Source organism: Acomys minous (assembly GCF_964271855.1).
Source record: "Acomys minous genome assembly, chromosome: 2".
NCBI lineage: Eukaryota > Metazoa > Chordata > Mammalia > Rodentia > Muridae > Acomys > Acomys minous.
This window is the reverse complement of record NC_140484.1, coordinates 17,848,102-17,871,082: the sequence shown is the minus strand read 5'-3', so window position 1 is coordinate 17,871,082 and position 22,981 is coordinate 17,848,102. Positions and strand designations below refer to the sequence as shown.

The 22,981-nt window shown below is 39.3% G+C and overlaps 1 protein-coding gene across 4 annotated transcripts in view; it reads right to left on the bottom strand.

The window, feature by feature from the left end:
* Nucleotides 1-22,981, bottom strand: part of HPSE2 (heparanase 2 (inactive)) — a 638,895-nt gene that overhangs the window by 220,402 nt on the left and 395,512 nt on the right. For 3 of the 4 annotated variants that reach the window (XM_084754662.1, XM_084754660.1, XM_084754659.1), the window contains one exon: nt 7,763-7,936. The exons of the other annotated variant lie outside the window; for it this stretch is intronic. In XM_084754662.1, coding sequence (XP_084610788.1) covers nt 7,763-7,936 — 174 coding nt within the window. The remainder of the gene's footprint in view (nt 1-7,762; nt 7,937-22,981) is intronic. 4 annotated transcript variants of the gene reach the window in all.

Below are 22,981 nucleotides of genomic sequence, written 5' to 3'. Positions count from 1 at the left end.
GACCAGATTGGCATTACTTATAGAATTACAAAGGACATAAATTAAAAATATGACTGCAGAACTACACTATGTGTTGGCACTGGCCCATTGATGCATCAATTGACATCAAGCTTTAGGGACTTGGAAGACTTAAGATACTAGCTCAGCACAGCCAATAATTAGGCATTATCACCTGGCGTTTCCCCTCAGGAATTATTGATTTCCAGCCTTCACATCTCTATAAAAATTACAGTGGTATGATTATAGCAAAAGCTTTGGAATGTTCCAGCACAAGGAAAGGAGGCCTAGGACTAGAAAGTAAACTTCCAAACTTTTCCTTGAGTGGAACATATGAACTTTCCAAAATTTCAGGCAAATTAAATGAGTCTGGAGTCATAACCTTGCATAATTATTATGTGATTCTTTTTTACTTTCAAAATACTGAAAACATCTTTCCAAAGAGTGTTCTAGCATACTGTGACCAATAATGTCAGAGTTGTTGACTTGGCATTTGCTAATGCACTTTTGGATCCTGGCTGATAGTGCCAGCGTAGTAGACTGACATTATTTTTTACAATAGAGGCTATAATAATAAGAAAGGCACTTTCTAATGACCGTGGCTCATTGAATTTTAGAGATGGTATGGACATCTAGTACAGCCTCCTAATTTTACACATGAAGAAATGAAAGCCCAGGAGAGGTACACTCATCTTTCTAAGGTGTTTGTTTCCACTATGGTTCAAAATCTATTTCTCTTAGTGTATTTCAGTCTTGTATTTTAGAACAATTTTAATGTTATAGAGAGTTGCGCATATAGTACGAAGAGACCTGAATAGTTAGTTTTCTCTTACTGCAGGCATATATACACCACACACAGACATACACACATACTCAAGTTCCCATATTATAGATATCTTGTCTTGGTTTGGGGTAGTGTTACAGTTGATAAACCAATATTGGTACCTTATTTTGGCACTAGAGTCTGTAACTTATATTATGGTATATTCTTTGCATTATATAGGAGTATGGGCAAGATTATGCATCTATAGTCACAGTAGCATACTGACTTCATTTATCAGCTTAAAAATCCTGCCTGCTCCACACGTCCACTACCCTCTTTCTCAGACTCCTGGAAATTTCTTCTCCAATTACCCTCTCAGTGTGGTTTTGTTTTTTTCTAGGATGCCACATAATCACAATCATAGATGAAAGTCTTTTAAATAAGATTCAAAATTTGGCCTCATGTTGTAGAAGGTGTCACTTGATGGCACATATTTAATGTGCCTGTTATCCCTGCTATCCCTTGGTCGGCCTCCAGACTTCCATCCGAAATCTGGGAGAAAGCCCTCATCACCCTGTAACTCTTGTACTTTGTTTGCCTAAAAATCAAGCAGCAGAAGGACACCACCAAGACATGCTATTAGCTCAAGTAGTTGCTAAGCAACTGGGCGGTTGGATGTGTGGCAACACTTCCTCAGGAGGCTCTGTGCTGACAGGGCAGTCCAAACTCTCTTCTCCAAGCAAAATATTTCAAGTGAATTTACTCCTTTCTACCTTTGACTCTGAAGTGGATAGGGCTGGCCAGCTTTCCAGACCCTCTTAAGGTATCTTTCTTTATGCAAACTATATGTTATTACCCATTAAAAAGACCCCCTGCTCAGATGTAGTCAATAGGCAGCACAGTCTCCTTGTGGGTCCTCTAATATGGGGAGTAGGAGCTGCCTCTGACATGGACTCTGGTGCCCACTCATTGATCACTTCCTCCTGGTAAGGTGGCCTTGCCAGGCCACAGAGGAAGAGGATGCAGGCATCCATATGAGACTTGATAGGCGGGGACCAGATGATAGGGGAGGAGAGTTCGCCCTTTTGGAGGACTAGGGAAGGAGGGAGGGGGATGACGGAGGGAGAGTGGGGCCAGGGGGCGATGGGGGGGGCTACAGTGGGATGTAAAGCAAACAAATTAAAAATAAAAAACCCAAAACGTTCCAAAAAGAAAAAAATTAGATTGATGTCTTCAACCACCACACCCTCCTCAATCCCAAATTTGCTCATGCTTCTTGTGCCCAAGCTGCAAATTCTTCAAATCTTTCTGTTCTCCTTTTTCTCACAAATTTTAACTATATACACAGACAAAGGCTCCTGTCAAGACTTTTCCTATAGCCTTAATTTAGGCCTGGCTGAAGTAAAATTTCCATTGCCAGATTAATTAGTCCATCCCCTTTAATTTAAGGCTTCTACAACATGTCAGGGAATGGACAAAAATTGTTAATTTCTTTGCCACAATGTAACACGAATAACTTTCGATTCATTTCACAGTGGATTTCTTGTTCCTGTGTGAAGCATCACAAGCGTAGTCTTTACTATCCACAGTCCTCTGGGCTTTCTGGTCTTCAGTGTTTCCTCCAGAATCTCCCATCAGGCTCTGGGTGTTTCATTCTAGGCTTTCCCTAGAATCTTCAGTCCTCTCCAGAACCAGTTGACAAAAGCTTCTGAGGCATACTTTCAGCTAGTACTTTCTATTAATAATCCTTTGTAGTGGCAGTCTTTGTGTGTGTGTGTCCGTGTGTGCATGAGTATGTGCATATATGTGCATGAGTGTGTGTGCATGAGTGTGTGTGTGTATATTGGAATTTTTATCACTGACAAATACCTGAGAGAAAAGTTTTAAGGGAAGACGGGTTGATTTTAACTAAGGGTTTCAGCACACAGCAGACCAACTGCCTTACTTTAGGCCTGAGGTGAGGAAGAAGAATTGGTAAGGAGAGTGTGTTGGCAAAGCTTTTCAGCTAGTATTAGCCATCAGGAAGAGGGGAGAGAGAGAGAGAGAGAGAGAGAGAGAGAGAGAGAGAGAGAGAGAGAGAGAGAGCGCCCCACTAGTAGATGCCCTCTTTTATTTCGCTCTCAGTCGCCACTCCAGAACTGAGTGAGGACATTCAGGCAGGCTGTCCTTTTCTTAGGCCTTCTTTTCTGCATTTCTGGAAGAGCAGACACAATTAGAAGCATGTTTTCTAATCTAGGCACTTTGCATCCAGTCAAGATTAACCATCATGGAACCCAAGGAAACTTTATTTTTACCTCATATTTGCATAATATTCTGCACAGTACATGCTCTATACATATGCATCAAACATGAGACTAAGTAAGTGTCATGTTGATGTGTGTGTAAGAATCTGTAGGGCAGGAAATGACAAGGAGAAGGTGGCAGTGAGATGCAGATTGGAAGGGGGAAAGGAGAAAAGCAAGCACATGTAGAAACTATAGTTTTTTATTTTCCCTCCTCCTTCTATTTCCCCTACTGGTTTTGTGTGACATCAAAATTTTATCCCTTGAAACACTTGTCCAAATTATGATTTATACTCATAAATAACTGGTAATATGTTTAAAAATTGTGGTTCAGCTTGTGTCTGGACTTTGGAAGGCTATCATATATGTGGATATACATAATAAAATGTATAAATATTATTTACTTGTCACAATTATTCTTGGCTAAAAGCCAAGTAAACGTTTAGCAAATAAATGAATGACACTGGATAGCTAATATAAAATAATTATTATCTTTAAAAGGATAAGTTTCCTAAAGGCAAAAATTTTGTTATATCAAGTGGCACAATAGACACCAAGGAACTGAATTAGATAGCTAAAATCAGAAGAGAATAGGTGATCCTATATGGGCCCAGTGTGGGTACAAATACATGACACTGATTTAATAATTGCCTATTAGATTTGACTAGTTTATGGAAATAAGCATTTCTATAATACATTTGTAACAAAAATGTAATATAGTAGTCATTCAACTTATTATTTTTTAAAATATTTTATTAATTTATTCATATTACATCTAAATTGTTATCCCATCCCGTGTATCCTCCCATTCCTCCCTCCCTCCTGCTTTCCCCCTACTCACCTCCCCTATGCCTATGACTGTGGGGGACTTCCTCCCCTGTAGAGGCTCATAGGGTATCAAGTCTCTTTTTGGTAGCCTGCTATCCTTCCTCTCAGTGCCACCAGGCCTCCCCATCCAGGGGCCATAGTCAAATGTGAAGCACCAGAGTTCATGTGAAAGTCAGTCGCCACTCTCCACTCAGCTGTGGAGAATGTCCTGTCCATTGTCTAGATCTGGGTAGGGGTTTGAAGTTTACTGCACGTATTGTCCTTGGCTGGTGCCATAGTTTGAGCAGGAACCCTGGGCCCAAATCTGCCTGTCATAATGTTCTTCTTGTAGGTTTCTAGGACCCTCTGGATCCTTCTATTTGCCCATTCTCCCATGCTTCTCTCACCTAGAGTCCCAATAGGATGACCTCCCCTCTGACCTACTTTCCTGGTAAGTGAAGACTTTCATGGGACATGCCCCTTGGGCTAGTGTCTAGATATAAGTGAGCATATACCATTTGACTCTTTCTGCTTCTGAGTTAACTCACTCATTATGATAATTTCTAGTTCAATCCATTTGTCCACAAATTTCGGGAATTCCTTGTTTTTAATAGCTGAGTAGTATTCTACAGTGTAAATGTACCACAGTTTCTTTATCCATTCTTCTACTGAGGGACACTTAGGCTGTTTCCAGGTTCTGGCTATTATGAATAAGGCTGCTATGAACACGGTAGAGCATATGTCCCTGTTGTGTGGTGGAACATCTTCTGGGTATATTCCAAGGAGTGGAATAGCTGGGTCTTGAGGAAGCTCTATTCCTATTTTTCTGAGAAAGCACCAGATCGAATTCCAAAGTGTCATTCAATGTAAAGTAGCATATTATCTTATGCTAATTTTTATTGTTAAAATACAATTTTCTAAAGAGCACCACTTCTGTAGAACACACTTGAATTGCAATTCTTATATATTTCCCCAGTTTGCATCCTACTGGTACAATTCTCTATTACTCTTTTTTTTCAGTTCACCAGTGATTAATAAAAATATAATACATTGTAATTATTACCTACAATTACTCAATTACAAAGTTTACAATTCATGGGTGTCACACTTTATAGCCACAAAATAATCTTAAAAATCTTGTCAGGAAAGTCTCCTTTCTTAGAACTCTGAACATGTCACATTGCTGCCTCTTGATATTAGGCACGCCTTGCCTTAGTGGGCACAGCCTTGCCTCAGTGGGTACAGCCTTGCCTCGGTGGGTACAGCCTTGCCTCGGTGGGTACAGCCTTGCCTCGGTGGGTACAGCCTTGCCTCGGTGGGTACAGTCTTGCCTCGGTGGGTACAGCCTTGCCTCGGTGGGTACAGCCTTGCCTCGGTGGGTACAGCCTTGCCTCGGTGGGTACAGCCTTGCCTCGGTGGGTACAGCCTTGCCTCGGTGGGTACAGCCTTGCCTCGGTGGGTACAGCCTTGCCTCGGTGGGTACAGCCTCATTATTCTTTAATTTCAAAGGAAAAACTAAAAAGCAGACTTAGTCACCTCAAATCCAGCCACTCTAGAAGAAACAACTGAACAAACGCTTACTTTGGTTTTCAAGCACTGGATTTGTTCTTGAGATAATGTGCTTGGTAAGAGGAAAAAGATGAAAGGATGGGTGAAAAGGATTGGCCAGACTTCTTGTCACTCATTCGATCCAAAAGATAAGGTTATACAAAAGAAAATGGAAAGAAAACTGGAGAAACAAATCCAGGCACGAGTGGTGACCATGCCGACAACCCTGAGCAGGGAAAGGACACACAAACCACACAGAGAATTGTGAACAAAACGTATTGGTATTTTGTAAGATATGACCATATAAGATGTACCCAGTAACTGCAAAACAAATTACAGTTTCTGGAAACCCAAAAGGTAAACTGAGATGGGTAGGTCAGGGACATGTGAGTAAAACTATCAAACAATCAAAATATTTTTAAAAAGTTTTGTGAAAGTTTTCAAAGAATAACAAAAAAGAGGTCATGCCTGATGTGCATTAGCACAGTTAATGTTCTCCCAACTTTACCTTAAAATTACCCTTCCCTGCTTGGGAAGGGCTTGTTTGTAAGTGAGAATGTACTTGAAATGTCTAAGAATTAAAAAGAAACACATAAAAGAGAAAAAGGAAGGAAAAAGAAAAGGCTATGCTGAAACTGTCCAGGGCAGAGAGTCAAACTGACCTACTAAGTACTGACAAGCTGACTTGTACTTTTTTTTGCTTTGTTAAATCCATAAATCATAAATTTGGTTCTTTACTTTTCTAGCCCCGTCCACACCCCTGTTTGCACATAACAACAGTGCCTTGTACTTCCCTTCAAATGGCCTTTTACTTTCGGTAAGCCCTGAAGAGGTATTTCAAAAGATGATAGTGAGAATCACATGCTTGGCGGTCAAGTAATAATACTCTTTGAATGTACTTTGCTCTGGTTATATAGGGCATTTTGAAGGAAAGAACAGATGGGAAGGGCAGTTCTTAATTGATAACTGTATAGAAAGATGTTTATTCTTCTCTCCTCACTCTGTCTTGCTACTAAACTTCTCCAATTACATCAAGTGAAAAATTATTTTAGCTGAACCAACCCTCACCTTCCAAGTTCTCAAAACTCTGAAAAAGGCGTTCCCACATTCCCATCAATGACTCATGAGTAAGATTTTATTTTTATTTTTAGCTTATCTGTAACTAGTTGAGTTTTTAAAAAAATTTTAGTTCTATAGTACAATATACTAAAAAGAAAAGAAAAGCCAGATCAAAGACAAACCATTTATCTCTGGTTTAGTAAACTCTCTATTACTTTTTACCACAATTCTTTTAAAACTTCCTCTATTCCAGGAATGAAGAGAGACTAGAAGAAGAAGGAAGATGAAAGCTGGGTTCCATTGGTGGATGCTGCTAAAATATATAGAGTTTTTTCTTATTTGTTCCTTCTCCTTTGCCTTGTTAAGAAAACTTCAAATTCCAGTATGCAATAAATATGAGCAAGTGCACCTGTGCAATGCATGTAGTGCTCCAAGAATTTGTCTGGCAAAGATCCAATGAGCTATTTTATAAGGATCATCTTTCAGGACCAATGTTCCCTCAACTATGCACTGCACAAGAAAGCTCAGGTTTTATGTGGTTTAACATGAACTTGTTAGTCATCATCAGCACACTGTGCCTTTCTTTCTTTCTTTCTTTCTTTCTTTCTTTCTTTCTTTCTTTCTTTCTTTCTTTCTTTCTTTCTCTGTGTGTGATTTCCACCACATCTGCAGGAGGTATCCAGACAGAACTATGTGGTATGAATTAACTGAATCTATTGCCCTTAACTACTTTGGTCTTATACCATGTTGATAGTTGTGCTAGGTAGTTTTACTTGATACAAGCTAGAATTATCTGAGAAGAGGGAAACTCAACTGAGAAAAATGCCTTGAAAAGATCATGCTGTAGGCAGGCCTGGAGGGAATTTTATTAGTCATTGATGGGGAAGGACACAGCCCATTGTGGGTGAGGCTATCCTTGAGCTGGTGGTACCTGAGTTCTATAATAAAGCAAGCTGAGCAAACCATGAGGCTCAAGACAGCAAGCAACAACCCTCCATGGCCTCTGTATGAGCTCTTGCCTCCAGTTTCTACTTGGTTTGAATTCCTGCCCTGGCCTCCCTCAGTGGACTGTGACTTGGGATATGTAAGCCAAATAAGTCTCCTCTTCCACAAGTTGCTTTTGGACATGGTGTTTCATCACAGTAAGAAAAACCCTAACTAAGACAACAGTCAGCTCAGTGGCCAAGCATCTCAATTGTTTTCTGGAGCAGTGCCCTAAAGTGAGTCTCTAACTAAGATTATATTTCAAGTCAACTTATTTTTTCCTTTATTTTATCAATTCATAGGAAATGACATCCTTACTTACCATTACCCAGTTCCCAAGAAATGTTGTACTTTTTGCTGGCACTGTACTTCAACAGGCTCAGGGCACTAGAACTGTTCCAGGAGTTATTGGGGTTACGACGCAGCGCATTTAGAGCAAATATCAGGTGCAGTCCAGAGCAATCAGCAAAGTTATAAAGTTTGTCTAGAGACCTGGCTGGGAAGAAGCAGAGAAAGGCTTATAACTTTCAAATCTCAACAAAAGGAAAATATTAGCCACTACAGAAGCCTTTCCTGCTAGTAAGGAACTGCTTAGACAAGCTCCTAGAGGACACCATTACCTTCTGATGCGTTTTGAGGTGATTTGGGGGAAAGTTAGAATTTCAGACAGAGCCTGCACATCAGAAACCAAGCCTAGCTCACAGTATATTCTATCTGTTAACCAACAGGTAGAATTGCAGATGTTTAAAAGAGGAGGATTTCCCAAATTATCTAGTTCTAATACTGACAGTGTACATGGCAAGGTATAAGGCCACAAAAAACTGGTTGGTCAGTCTTAGAAACTCAGCAGGCCAAGAGTTACAAATCATTTCACTCTGGTCCACACTTGCAGTATTTTTGAGGATGGACATTTTATAACCATGTTGGATATATATGTTTATTATCAGCTTAAACACAGAAAACATTGACTTGATACCAAATATCTCATATCCATCCCCTTCCTTCACTTTTATTATATCCACTCTTGATTGGCTCTCATTTCCATTACTTAGTACAATGCCCATTTATTTCCACCTTTATTACTGTCATCAGTTTCTGTCACTCCTGTAAGCCTTAGTCAGCTTTCAAAACCAGAAAGTGTATATAAGATTGTATTTTCTAGACATGATAGGCAAGTTACCCACAACATCTTGACAATACGGCTGCTTAAACAAGAGCCGAATGATGCCAACAGCAGCTGGCATGCCTATGTGGACGGGCAGATGTTCATGGACCCCACCCGACATGAAGAACTACAGCTCCGAGATGACTGCTGAGAGAAAGAGGAACTGTCTTCCCTATGAGTGAGCCCCTCTTTGGCTCTCCAATTACATCTTGAGCCCTAAAAAACACATCTACAAGCAATAATAAATGAATCCAGTGGGATGTATTTATATATTTTCTACACACACACACATATGTATGTATGTATCAAGTAGAATTTTAAAAAAGAAGCCTTGAATGGGGAAGAGTGTGGGAGTGACACAGGGTGGGGAGGGGGTAGGACTGGACGGAGGAGATGGAGGGGGAGTGATATGATTGTATTTGAATCAAAAATTTTAAAAAGAAGCAAAAGAAGAAGAAGAAAGAAGATTCATCCAAAAAATTTGATTTAGTTTTAAAGGACAAGGGAAGAAATCTGCCCTTGCACTTAGCCACACCCTGATAGAGTTCATTCACTAGAAACTTGTGATAAGACTCTCGGGGCAAATAGAAGAAAGACTGACAGGAATTTTTTAAAAAGAAAGACTCAAGATTTTTTTTTTTTTTGGTTTTAACTTGAGATCTTTTAAAAAGTATCCATTGTGATGAAACTCTATAAAAGAATAGGATAAGAAACTAGCCAAATTAAAAATATTTTAAAGGAAAACCATCATCATTTAAAAGACTATTGGCAATAATTATCAGATTGCACCTACAACATGAGTAATTCTACTATCTTTCTTGCTTTCCTTTAGATAAAATAATTTAATTTCAAGGTTCCCTGACATTTTAAAGGTCCCTTTGGTAGTTTTAATATTAAAGAATCAGAAGAGCTCCATTATGAAGCCCTTTAAAATATGTACTCAGAAGGTTAATTATGTTCATGAAAAATATTCATTCATCCAAACAGATTATACTTATAGTTTGTCAGCCACACAATGACAGATGCTTATAGTTTTAGTTTTATTTGTAAAACTAAAATGTCCATTAAATAAAATCATAATAGAATGCATTGAAATTTAATATAAATGACTGATAGCCATTTTAGATACATTGATTAGTTTTACTTAGCCTTTTTTCTTGCACTTACTATGTCTACATAATAGTGATCCATGCATATGAGGTAAATATATAACAAACACAAAAGTACTTCACTCTGTGATTTCATAAGTTGATGGTTCAAAGCAAGGAAAAAAATCTACAAAAAGATCAATTCAAGATAAAGAACTGTGAAATAATAGTTTAAAATTTATAAATGAGATAAAAGTCAAGAAGTAGGATGGGATGTTAAAAGTTTAAAAAATGTTATTCAGGACAATTTTAATTCTAGCTTCTTCAGTGAAGTCCTTCAAGTCTAGCATTGTATCTCACTGTATCTTTCAAATAAGATAACTATCTAACATGCATTAATTTATGCCTTATGGTCATCTTGAAGAATTCTTACAACCCAAATATTTTATGTTATATAAAAATGTATGTAATGAAATGAACATATAAAAATGAAGAGGCCAAAGAGAGACATGTGTACAATAATTATTGCTAATTTAAGAAATACACTCTGAAGTGCATTAGAGAGATACATGCATTTGAGTGCAGAGAATTTAGTAGATTCTTTAAAAATATAACCTTCTTTGGAATATTTTCTCCTTGGGAATCCATCCAAATAAGCAGATACTTAAAGCTGACTTTCTACTCTGTACAACAGAGTGTACTAGTACCTCGATGTGCCCTGCATTTCACACCACTTTATAGGCCAGTGAAAAAGCAGTGGAGTTAGAGTGATGTAAGCTTGAGCAGCTTGGGGATCTTCCATGCTATGCTGAGAGTTAGTGCTCTGAAAGTTCTTGGGACTTCTGAAGAACATGATTGAAAGACGGCTGAAGGCAACTTTTTAAAAACTTGTCTACATGCAATACATACAAGTTTCAAAAGAAAAGAGACTGACAGACCTGGAAGGAGAGAAAGAGCAAAAGCAAAACAGACAACAACAAAAACCAAACAAACAAAAAATGGAAGTTCAGCCTTTAAACACCACAAAGAAGAGAGGTGCAAAGCAGTGTTGTACCATGTATTAACTAATTGTTAATAACAACTGCAATAAACAAAGGAGGAAAAGGTGGAGGTGGTGGGGAATCACTGAGTTCATCAGCAGGGATTCTTGAAGGTGAAGTGCAAAACTCAAAAGAGATAGAAATAGAGAGCAAAGAATAGACTCAACTTACTTGTTGAAGTTCTATGGTAATGAAAGAACTATCAGAAAAATGAAGCAGAGAAGCACGAGAAGTTGATTTTCTTAAATTCAAGATGTAAACCCTCTTTTTGTCAAAACACTACTTCTTCAATCTTTGCATCGGGGATGGATGGATAGATACATATCAATAAATACAAACTGAGATGCAAATGATTGATGATTTCTCTGAGGTTTCTTGAGATTCTACACTTAAGGAGCGAACCAAAGAACAATTCAATAAGCAACAAAATAAAATAGGACCCATTACTCATTTAGAGGTGTTTGTTCAGCACGTACTACACTGTGTTCTAGGAAACTGCCCTCCTCTCATTTTCTTCCTAGCTATGAGCGAAACAGGCCCTTGCTCTCCTGAAATTGTATTTAATGTGGCTGGTAGGAGAAGTAACAGTGGAAGAAAGTAGAAGCAGCCCGAGTTGGTATGCTGCTCTGAATTGGCATGCGACTGCAGGCGAGGCCAGGGAACTAACTCAAGTGGTAAATACAGAGGGACTCCAACGCAAGAGCCCCAGGAAGGGCAAAAGAAAGGACATGACATGAGGTGACAGATGTGGGAAGGAGAGGGGCCCGTATGGCTGTCCCAGAATGAGTGAGAGAGTAGTGAGTTGAGCTTACTATGGATCAGGACCAGGTAACAAAGGGCCCTACTCGCTATTGAAAACTGTTTTCATCCTGAATGGCTCAGGAAACACTAGACTCTTGAACACAATCCAACTTGCATCTTAAAAACACTAGTGCTGGACTGGGGAAAAGCCCTAGTCAGTAAAGTGCTTGCCATGCAAGCCTGAGGGCTTGAAACACCAGCACCCATTCAAAACTCTGGGCAAGGCTATGTGTATGTGTAATCCCAGTACTAAGGACACAGAAACGGTAAAATCCCTCGGGCTTATTAGCCAGCCAGTTAGCTGAATTAATGAGTTCTAGCTTCAATGAAAGATCAGTCTCAAAATATAAGGTGGACAGAAATTTAGTAAGATACACCATTTAGACCTCTAGTACCTGCATACAGACACACAGAGACAGAGAGACAAACATACACACACATACACACACACAGAAACAGACACAGAAACATAAACACTGACACAGACACATAAACACAACACAACCCACACACATGTATACACACACACACACACACACACACACACAGAGAGAGAGAGAGAGAGAGAGAGAGAAACAGACACATAAACACTGACACAGACACATAAACACAACACAACCCACACACATGTATACACACACACACACACACACACACATCCCACATCACTGATATAAGTTGAAAGAGACTGTAGGGAACTGACGTTTGATTGTCTACCTCACTGGAGATAGACAGGAAGGTATTGTTTGATGACTTGCTGCTTCTGTGTCATATGTTGAGGATCTTCCTAGATCCCCATCCTGTTGTCCCAGTCATTTTTATGGCTCCCTGACTTTATTGCATAGTGTTCCATAACCACTCACAAAAGAAAGAGAGAGGGAGAGGGAGAGGGAGGAGAGGGAAGGAAGGAAGGAAGGAAGGAAGGAAGGAAGGAAGGAAGGAAGGAAGGAGGGAAGGAAGGAAGGAAGGAAGGAGGGAAGGAAGGAAGGAAGGAAGGAAGGGACTATAAGGGGCAGGATTTGGCTAAAGAGTTTTAAGATACTGGAGTCTAATGAAATCTGTATACTATGTTAGAACTCCCCACCATTCTTTGATAAGCTGTTTTCTCATGTCCCCATATTATTACAGGCTTGTTGACTCTGTCTGGTATGTCCTTTCTCCTCATTTCTTTACTCTCCATAGAAAGATCAATGGTTTTCTGTGTGGGAACTTCTGACTTGCCAAGTAGAGACATTGTATCTCTGTTCTGTCTTGGCTCTTTATCTTTCCCTATTATAGCAATTAGCTAATCAGGCTTATTGTTCAGTTCTGTCTTTCTCTCTCAAGGCAGATTGAAGCATTTGTTCTACCCTTTTAGCATCAATTCAGTATCTGCTACATAAAAAACCTTACTAAATGCCTGACTAACAGGTGTTATTTTGAACCATTCGATGTCATTTACTGTTTGTATCCAGCTATCTAACCTCAGTCATCATGGCTCACTGGTCATTTCCTTTAGGTCATGTCTATTGCTGCACACTGTTAAATGCTTTAAAAAAATAGACTCATTGTTTTAAGTTTCAATTTAGAGTGAATGATACTGCCGAGTCCTAGGTAGTCATCTGGTAGAAACTTTAAAAAGAAAAAAAAGCAAGAAAATGGGGAAACTGTCAAAGAAAACTCAGTGAGGCACACTCTGAACAGACCCCGCCTTTTGGAATTTAGAGATGTGCATCAGTTCAAAACCAACAGTGGGCATTTAATTGTAGCAATTAAGAGAGAGGTTTGAAAATTGCCTAAGAGGAGAACTTAGCCATTTTGAAAGAGTGATGATAACTCTAAACTCAGAGCTTAATATCTCCAGGTTAGTCAGGGCAATGAAATCTTAACTAGGATATAAAGAAATCAGCATAAATGCCTACAATTTAACTAAAGCTGTTGGAGGAGAATGAGATTTTGGAAATGTCTGTGAATAAAATATGATAGTACTATCAGAAGACTCAGGACTAGAGAGTAATTGTTGCATTAATCATTTTAACTAGATTAAAGGGAAAACGGAGTGCAAGTTGGTAGAGCAGATCTTTGGATCCCATTAGGAACCCATCTAAATGAAGGCAGGAGGAAATAACAAGAGACCCTGACATTAGTGAAGAGGCTAATATTATTCTTAAGAAATGTCCTCCTAAAACATGTTTCTAAACATGTGAATAGTAATTCTAGAAAATATTTTGTAACATCTATTAAAATGTAAATATTCAACAACACACACAACACAATATTTATATAAATGCACACACAAATATGTCTAGGCATCTCTCCATATATATATTTCTTAATATATACACATAAATTTATAGTATGTACACAAAGGTAAGAATAATTTTAGAAACAATGGATTTCTAGCATAAACAAACATTCCTAACACCAAGATCTTGGTTTATAATTACCATTTCTTAACAAAACATGCTTGAGTTTCTTGGAGAAATGGCTTCCAGGGCAAGGCTAGAGAATGTGTAAGATGTACCTAGGAGATTGTGCGGTGATAAAATTTAAGGAAGTGATTAATCTTGATGGAGGTACATCAAATGCTCATAGGGGCCAACCTGAGGAAATCCTTCCTTTCAGGACCAAAGCTGAGAACACTTTAACAAAATAAATAGTGCTGTAAGTGGGGGGCATGATTCTGTCACGACACAGAGCTTTTACCACATCCCTGCTACATATGCATCTACATATCATCTAGAAACACTGCTTTTGAGACTGGCTATAAACACCACAACATAGAGCACTCTGCTTTTCCAAGCTACTCTGCCTCATGTACTGTGTGAACTTGTTTTACCACCTGGTCTGCTAATGATGGAGGCTCTTTCCACCAACAGAGTTAACCTTAGTAATTGCTAAGAAAAAAATCCATTACTTGACAGGTGCCACTTTCTTGTGGTTGGAGTAGCCACATAGTGGACATCACATATCCACTGTTGTGTGCATAGGTGCCAGAGCCATTAGATTGTCCCTAATCATGTGTTTCCCTGGACACAGTGGGTCACTGCTATGTCACACATAGGCTCACATTCACAAATTATAGCAAAAGAAACTATGGGTAGTGGACACTATGTTGTATACACATCTACAAAAGAAATTCTACACCTAAAACTCAGGGAACAATGTGGGAAAGGGGGCAGAGGACAAGGGAGTCTGCTGTGAGATTGTGTCTCCTAGAAGTGACACGGGAGCTAAACCTATGTTACTTCAACATTATGATCGCCTAAATAGGGCCTGAACGATGACAACACAAGCAGACATGCTATAATGGAGGGGGGAAGCCTCATGGAGCCCTAGCCCTAGAAAAAGAACTTTAGGCAACCAAGGATTGCTGAGAAATGGAGATCTAGTCTCTCTTGGGGAAGAGACTCCTACTTGGCTATCCAATTCCATGTGATCAGCCCTGATATCATATACACATGAGCAACACTAAATGGGCTCAGCAGGTTGTATTTATAAATTTATACACATGTATAAATACATGTGTAGCAGTAATTTTCAAAAATTGACCATCAATTTGAGAGGGAGTAGGGGGCACCAAGCACAGTTAGGATTGAAGAGAATGAAGTGATGTAGTTATATTTTAATTATAATTTCAAAACTTTAAAAATATAATAGTAATAGCATGGTGAAATCTGACCTCTAGGTCTAACTGTGATCCTGTGTATATGTGTGTACACGTATGTAGCCCTGATAATGTACCATTCAAATCTACAGACAGCATGACTGACTGACTGTTCCTAATGCTGTTCATCTTCCCTTATTACTCTGTTCATACTGAGGTCACACATTCCAGGAGCTGATCTTTGCTCAGTCGCTGAGCATTAACACTAGGGGTGCTGAGGGAATTTCATCCCAATACGTTGCAAGACTATTCGCACAGAGAATTTTGGCTTGAAGACACCTTAGGGTTCTGGCGGTACCTTTCTTGGGAATACGCTACAGTCTCTCCTCCTGATCCTCCGTTTCTCTCTCTACACACAGGCATTAAGCTGGTCTGATGCCTTTCTTCTCCATCCGTTCTCCATGGCCACCAATCAAGCTCTGGCGCATATAATTCTATCCTGGTGCCTCCTGCTTAGGAAAACTAAACCATTGCAAAAGAGAGTGAACATGGTCTGAGAAAGCAGGTAGTGAGATCAGAGTTTCCAACTGGCTAGCATACCAGCTAGGAGAGAAACGGAAGGCCATCTTGAATGGGATAGGCAACTTGCATTGATAATTCAGTTTATTAGCTAAAGATGTCAGTGGTGGTGATTTGAGAAAACAGCCATCTGGGTAGAGGGATATAGTTTTAATAATTCAGGTGTTTAAAATATATTGGAAGAAATTTCTGCATAGAGAACAAGGATTTAAGTTATACAAAACCGAATTGAGATCCTGAAGAAAAGCAGTAAGCTGTGCTGCAGTGAATAAGAACATGTGGTAAGAGAATAGATACAGCTAAACAAAAACATGGAGATCTTGATAGCTACAGGTCTTCAGGAGTGTTTGAGTGCTGAATCAAGTCTGCTCTGTTAAGCTGCCAAGAGCTTGTTAGAACAACCCAAAACTCTAAAATATGGGCTAGAGCCTCTGGTTGGATGAGCATTTGAAGTAAATGTCACATTGAACACCAAATGTTTTCAAAGCACCCACACTGTTAAAAAATGCCCAAGATGCTCCTCCCATTCAAGGGCATTGATAACCCTGAGTAGTAGTCCCAACTAGTATCCTGGCCAATGGCCAAATAACTACATTAGAATTAGAGTTCAATAAATTTATTTAGCCCAATTAAATAAATAAAAATAGTATGCAGCCAAAGAATTGTGAGAATTACCAGGAGGATCCCAGGACATCCTTCTGGATTCTGAATTACTTTTTGGGACATGAGATTTACTATCCTAGCAAGGATCACTGGAGATGGGGCAAAATTATTGCTACTGTCATGTTTAGAAGTCCAGGAAGAGTTATGACCACAGTGAGCAGAATAGAAGTGTCCCAGTTGCACCAACAGATTAGAGGGAGGTGTGAAGGGCTTAGAATAGTGGCCCTGATAGATGACTATAAGAAGGCTGGAAGACTGTCTGAGGGTTACGCGACAGGAGAAATGGAAATATACTGCAGCAGTTACATGTGTACAACTGTAGCCTAATGCTTGGCATGAACATCTTAAATGGAGGATTTAAAAAATTTTTATTTTGAGTCATGATTAGAGAGACTTCAATCTACAGTTCTAGACTCAATTAAAGCAAGGCATCATGTAATGGTAGAAGAAGCATGTGAAAGAAGGAAACTGTTTACCTCATGGTGGAAAAAAAGAGAAGGGACCAAGACCATCAAAGTCACACTTCTTGAGACTTGCTCTCTCTAGGCAGCTCTCACCTTCTCAAGTTTTCACACTCTCCCTAAACAGTCCCACAAGCTGAATATGAAGTATTTAATGCATAAGCCAGTGAGGGAACATTCCATATTCAAAACTTATTTGACCTATTCACCAAGGCTGGAATGGCTATGCTGGTGAGAGGAGCAACAAATCACTAAGAACACTAATGATGACTTTTATGTACAGGCAAAGTTTAGTCTTGTCAAAACCATGAAGATGATTTGGGAAGGGGGTAGGCAAGGCAACAGACCCATGTGATGATGCTTACTTTCTAATGACCAAGGTTAAAGGGATACCAGCTGAGCTTGCAATCAGAGACTAGTAAAAATAGCAAACCATGACATCCCTAGAAGCAAATATACAAACAGAAATATGGGTGTTACTTAATGGCTACCCCCCAAAAAATACAAAAGTAAAATAAAAAAAAATGTCAGTGGGGTCAGGAAGACAGCTGCCCTAAAAAACCGCTCTCATTACTTCCTAGTTCCTGGTGTGGAGCATGTTTTCACATAGTGAGCCCTTTAAGTGAAGAATGGTCAGATCTTTAGGAGAAAATTGTAGGATAATATATTATCACAATTCGCCTCCAGAAAAGTCTGTGGCCATCTACTCAGGTTATTAAGTTGGGGAAAACAGATTACTCAGACAGTGGAAAGGATACTTAAACACAGTCTGAATGGACAGTGGCATCGGGAGAAGTGAAGTATAATCATGATCCTCATTTTAGAATGAAACAAATATAGAAGTATATAACAATTAGAGCTCCAGAATTATGCTTAATTAAAATTAGATGTCTATCACTTGTTGACTAATAAGAATCACTATAAGTATGATCATGAAAAAGTAGTGCTTCATGCCTTGAACATGGCCACAATCATCCATATTCAAATTCTAGAGAGAAGCTGTTATTAGTAGTGCTGAATATGAGAATTATTGTTTGAAAACTGAAATTCTGAACAGTGTTCAGTTGTGTGTTCTTTCTTTCTGTGGGCATTATCATTGGACATTTTGGAGCAGAGCCCAAGAGCTGTAAATGAGAGACCACATAATTCAACATTAGTGCTCTGATCATCTTTTACTAGTTCTCTTTGGCAAGCCTAATGTTTGAGAGAAATGTTTTTATCTGCTCCACATGTCCATCCGTGATTGTGATTGGGGAAAGCAGGGGCTGCAGAGACACAGCTCTTAGAACAATCACTACCACCAAAACCAGTCACAGAATGTAAAAATCATCCTGCCAGTCTTGCTTTTGCCTCTTGGCACTTGTATGTGTTTGCTGGTGTTGCACATGTGGGAGAAACTTCTAAGGAAGCCATCTGTACAATCAGATCAGAACTCTGGTGATGACTCTTGGGTTCTCAACTCACCCCAACCCCCATTCACAGCTAATTGCATCCTCTTTTCTTTTGCTCATCATGGTGCCGGTGGGTGGGGCTTTAGCCTGGCCAGAGAAAAGCATCAGAGCAGATGCTGCAACTTTAAGTGAAATCAGGTGTTGCCTTCCCTGAAGTGAGATCTGGAAAATGTCAGTTGTTAAGTAATAGATATTGGCAGCCAAACACTTGCCTTTTCCACTGGGCTCAGTCTTGCCTTTCCCTACAAGAAGTATTTGGGCCTTTCCCCTTTCTCACATTGATTTGTTGTAGATGTTCATCGAACATGATTCTAAACATATTAAAAATAGGAGGGTTGGGGATAAAGGAATTCTCAAGTGTCACGACTCTCTAGCACCAATGGTGGCTCAAGCTTCCACCTGTGGAGAAAGTACAAAGAATCTTTTGAGGAGTAGGGAGAACAACTGAATCACAACTCCTTTCTCCATGTGCTGATTGCTATCAGCAGAAACACAGCACCAACATTTGTTAAAGTCAAATTATTCCACAGAGTTGTGAGAACATTCTTCCTTTCACTGTCTTCTGCTGAGCCAGTCTGGAGCTGTTCCATTGCAGAATTGCAATCCAGACTGTGGAGTCATACATGTGTGTGATTTATGATCATCTTTATTTGGTTTGGTTGATTTGCATAACATGCCTCCACACATTCTGGAGCTGACCCAAATAACAGTGTGGGTAGGTTGACAGTCCCATCTTAATCGAGGTATGCTTCTTACCCTTGGATCCACCTCATATTTACCTGGCTGAAACATGGATCACTGAAAATGTGACTGGGAGGTCAGTGCCACCGGTGCTATAGTCTAGTCAGGGCAAACACAATATGTGGTCTGGTTGATGTCTAAGGAACAAGTTAATGGAACAACTTCAGAATTTAAAATTCTAGGAAACTAACAACCAACTACAAGGAAAGAACATGGGTCTTAACTAAGAGGCTTTTGCACCCATCTCTTTTCATTGAACACAGTATCTGTCCAGCCTTATCTATCTTGAAGACTTTACCTTCTACTGTTAGCTAATATTTTATATCCACAGTAAAATATAGAGAGCCTAGAGCTGGTCCAAAACCCACATCTACCATATTAACTAGCTTTATCCAAATGTCTCATGTGAATGTAAAACTATATATGTAAAACAATCTTAGAAGCCAACACAATAAGTATATTTTTCTTCTAAGTCTCTGAATTCAGCCATTTCTTAGTCATCATGGAGTTAGTACGTGTTCCTCCCTGTGTCATCTACCACAACCAGAGCTGGTCAGAGTCCAGCTTCTAAAATCTTTCTCTGATTGGGCCTCAGATTCTTACTGCGATTACTTTGATTCAATCCACTAAATTCTTTACCAAAAGAGTTGCCATGCATGCTCTCTTCTTAGCATCCTTCAGACCTTCTCCATACTGAAGCTTGGCCACACATTTCCCTATGTAGAATCCCTGCCAAACATTTAAATAGAATCTAACCATAAGAAAACAATCCTACAAATTCACATTTTGTGATATTCTACAAGAAAACTGAACTGTATTATTAAAACATACATTTAAAATGAGAATGTCACAAAAGACAAACTATGATTGGGGAAAACTGTGGTAGATTTAGAGAAAACTAAAGAGGCAAGAAAACTAAATGCAAGCAGGAGCATTTTGGGTAATCTAGAATTGACAAGGTAGAAGGTGGGATAGCTACCATTGGAATCACTGTACTAAATAGGAAAGCATACAACACCAGCTATATATTATGTGGCAATCAATCAATATATTATATATTTGTTAAGTGTCAAGTTCAAAAGATATTCAGGACAAATGGCTACCTGTGGTGCCTGTTAGCATGCTAAAAGCACATGCTGGCCTCCGGGCTGCCTCAGCATGCAATACCTATAACAGAGTCTATGCTGGGCTCCTGCTCCTTACCATAAACATCTCGAGCTCATGGGCTTCCCTTTCCCCAGCTTCTTATTCCTACATAACCCTGCCATTTCAGCCATGTGCTCACTTGGCCCTCTTTTTTGTCTTCCTCTTTTGGTCTCTTTGGCTCACACTCTCTTTGTCTCATTCTCTTGCTCTCCCCTACCACACAGCCAAGTCCACTCTACTGGCCATGTTCTGGACTCTTCCAAGTGTCTCTTCTGTACTCCTTCTCATATCTACAATAAAATCCTTCCCCTCAATCATACCTTGGAGTGGCCATGTTCTCACTTTATACGGTAAGTATAGTCGTGGTATTGTGGTTAAGAAAATAATACTCTTATTGATAAGAGATATATTTAGTATTTAGCAAAAATATAGGTATAAAGAAAGAACATATGGCAAAATGTAAACTTCCAGCTTTTCTCAAAGTTTCAATATGTCTGAATTAAAAATTGTGGAGGAAAGAAAAAAGGAGGGAGGGAGGGAAAGAGAGAATGAGAGGAAGTGAAGGATGAAGTGAAGGAAGGAGTATGGAAGTGAAAGAGGAGAGAGAAAGAAAAGAATGGAGACAAGGGAAGGATGGAGGAAAGGAAGAAGGGAGAGTGGAAGAGACCTCAAGTGTGTGATGTGAAACAGACTTGTGTGAAGGTGTACAGTGTTTGTCCAATTGAAGCCGACGTGTGAGAGAACACGTGGTGTTTGTCCACTACAAGAGGAACAGCCTCATGTGGGGGCATGGTCTTTGCCAACTGATAAACATCCTAATACATATACATGAGGCCAAAACAGGAGGCTTAGCCTTTTGGTCTTGGCATCGTTTCCTATCATTTGGCTGTTCATCGCTCTGCTTCAAGATGCTCCTAGAGAGAAACGCTCCAGGGAACGCTGCGAGGTTCTGGGTTCGGCTGCTGCTCCTGATTCTAGCAGCTGCAGTTACAGTCACCATTGCTGAGTTGCTAGTTTGCTGTTAAATGGATCTGCTGAAATCTTGACTATGAAGAGTGGAATTGCTCTAAGGAACTGAGTCTAAAAAGGTCTACTTCTTCTGTTTCCATCAACCTCTTTTCTCTCCTATCTAGGGTGTGTGGGTTGGAAGAGAGGTATAGGCATTAAAGAATCGCAAGTAAATTAGGTTTGAAAAAGTTCAAAGTCTACTATTCTATTATTCTCCTAAATGGACACAGAGTTAAAATGACTCCCCTAATGATTTATTTTTATACTTATAGATCAGAACATGTCTCAACTTTCATCAGAGAAGCTTCTTCTTGTAGACTGTGATTAACACAGAGATGCTCAGCTAGTCAAACTGCAGAAATTAATGGACTGTCAGGTGCTCAACTCTCAAAGTTCCACATATATCAAACCCTTTCATCTAGGGCTCAGAGATTTGAGAAAAGCAAGGTAGGAAGATTGTAAGAACCAGAGGTGGTATATAATATTAAGTGGGTATTTTACAAAAACTGGGCACTTGCCCAATTGACCTCACAGTGATGGTGACAGCATACACAACATTTTTATAGGTTTAAGCCAGAAAAATTACAGTGCACAGAATTGTGAAGAACATGTAGAAGGAAATTTAAATGACCCAAGAATCAAAATGAAGTAATAACAATGATTTTAAAGGGTGAAAACTGTCACATTAACAAGGGGCTACAATATCAATTCTTGAGAAATAAGTGAGATAGATAAAGAAGATTTAATTTTTTTTGGATGTGACTCTGACATTCTGAATTTAAAACAAAAACTTTAATAAGGAGTGGCTTCAATGCAGAAGGACACAGACATGCCAACCACAGCTAATGGGTACTGGAGGGTACCAAATCAGATGTTGTAGGACATGCCTTGCCACAAGGTGGCACTCACAGCTCCTCTTTCCTTGAATATATGTCAAATATTGAGCAAGGTTTTACTGGATTAAAACAAAGAAATTATCTTAATTTCCATAACTATCACACAGTATTGCTTTTCTCTTAGGGCATGAACTATAATGGTGCTGAAATTTACTGGGGGTCAGGGTGGGCATGAAGATCTGGAAAAAGAAGTAAATGTGATGCTTCCACAGATACTCAAGATAATATATAAATAAAAAGGGTTTGGCCATCAGTTCATGGCCGAGGGACTCCAAAACATGAGGTTGGGGGGAGGCTAGATTGCCTGCTTTTGAGGATTGAGCATGTGCTGGAAAGGTCAAAGCAGTGATTATAAATTGCTCATACACTTGTTAGAAAAGAAAGAGGGAAATGGGTGGGTTTGCCCTATAAACAGCCATTCCTAAATGAAGCTTTCTTTAACTGAATGTTCCAAATATTTATTAAATGATAACTGCTTCACAGAAAATTACCTCTATAAAACAAAAGCAGCTATGATGGCTCACCAGCCAAGGCCTCTGGCAGCTCTCAAAGACATCCCCAGTTTGGTTCCCAGCACCCATATGGCGGCTTACAACTATCTATTATATCCCAGTTTCAAAGGATCCAGCACCCTCTTCTAGCCTCCACTGGCACCAGGAATGCATGTAGTGCACATATATACATGCAGGAAAAACATTCATTCATATAAAATAAAAATAAATCTTTAAGTAACAAATACAGCTGCATTCCAGATATATTTCTACTTAACTAAAGACCTTTTAATTTCTCAGTATTAGAGAACTTAATTATTTTCATATAATGTCATATCTATGTTGCATGCAATAATATCCACTGATATTTGTTTAACATGACAGAAATGTACATAGGTCAAAGTTTTCTGATGTCTACTTTCATA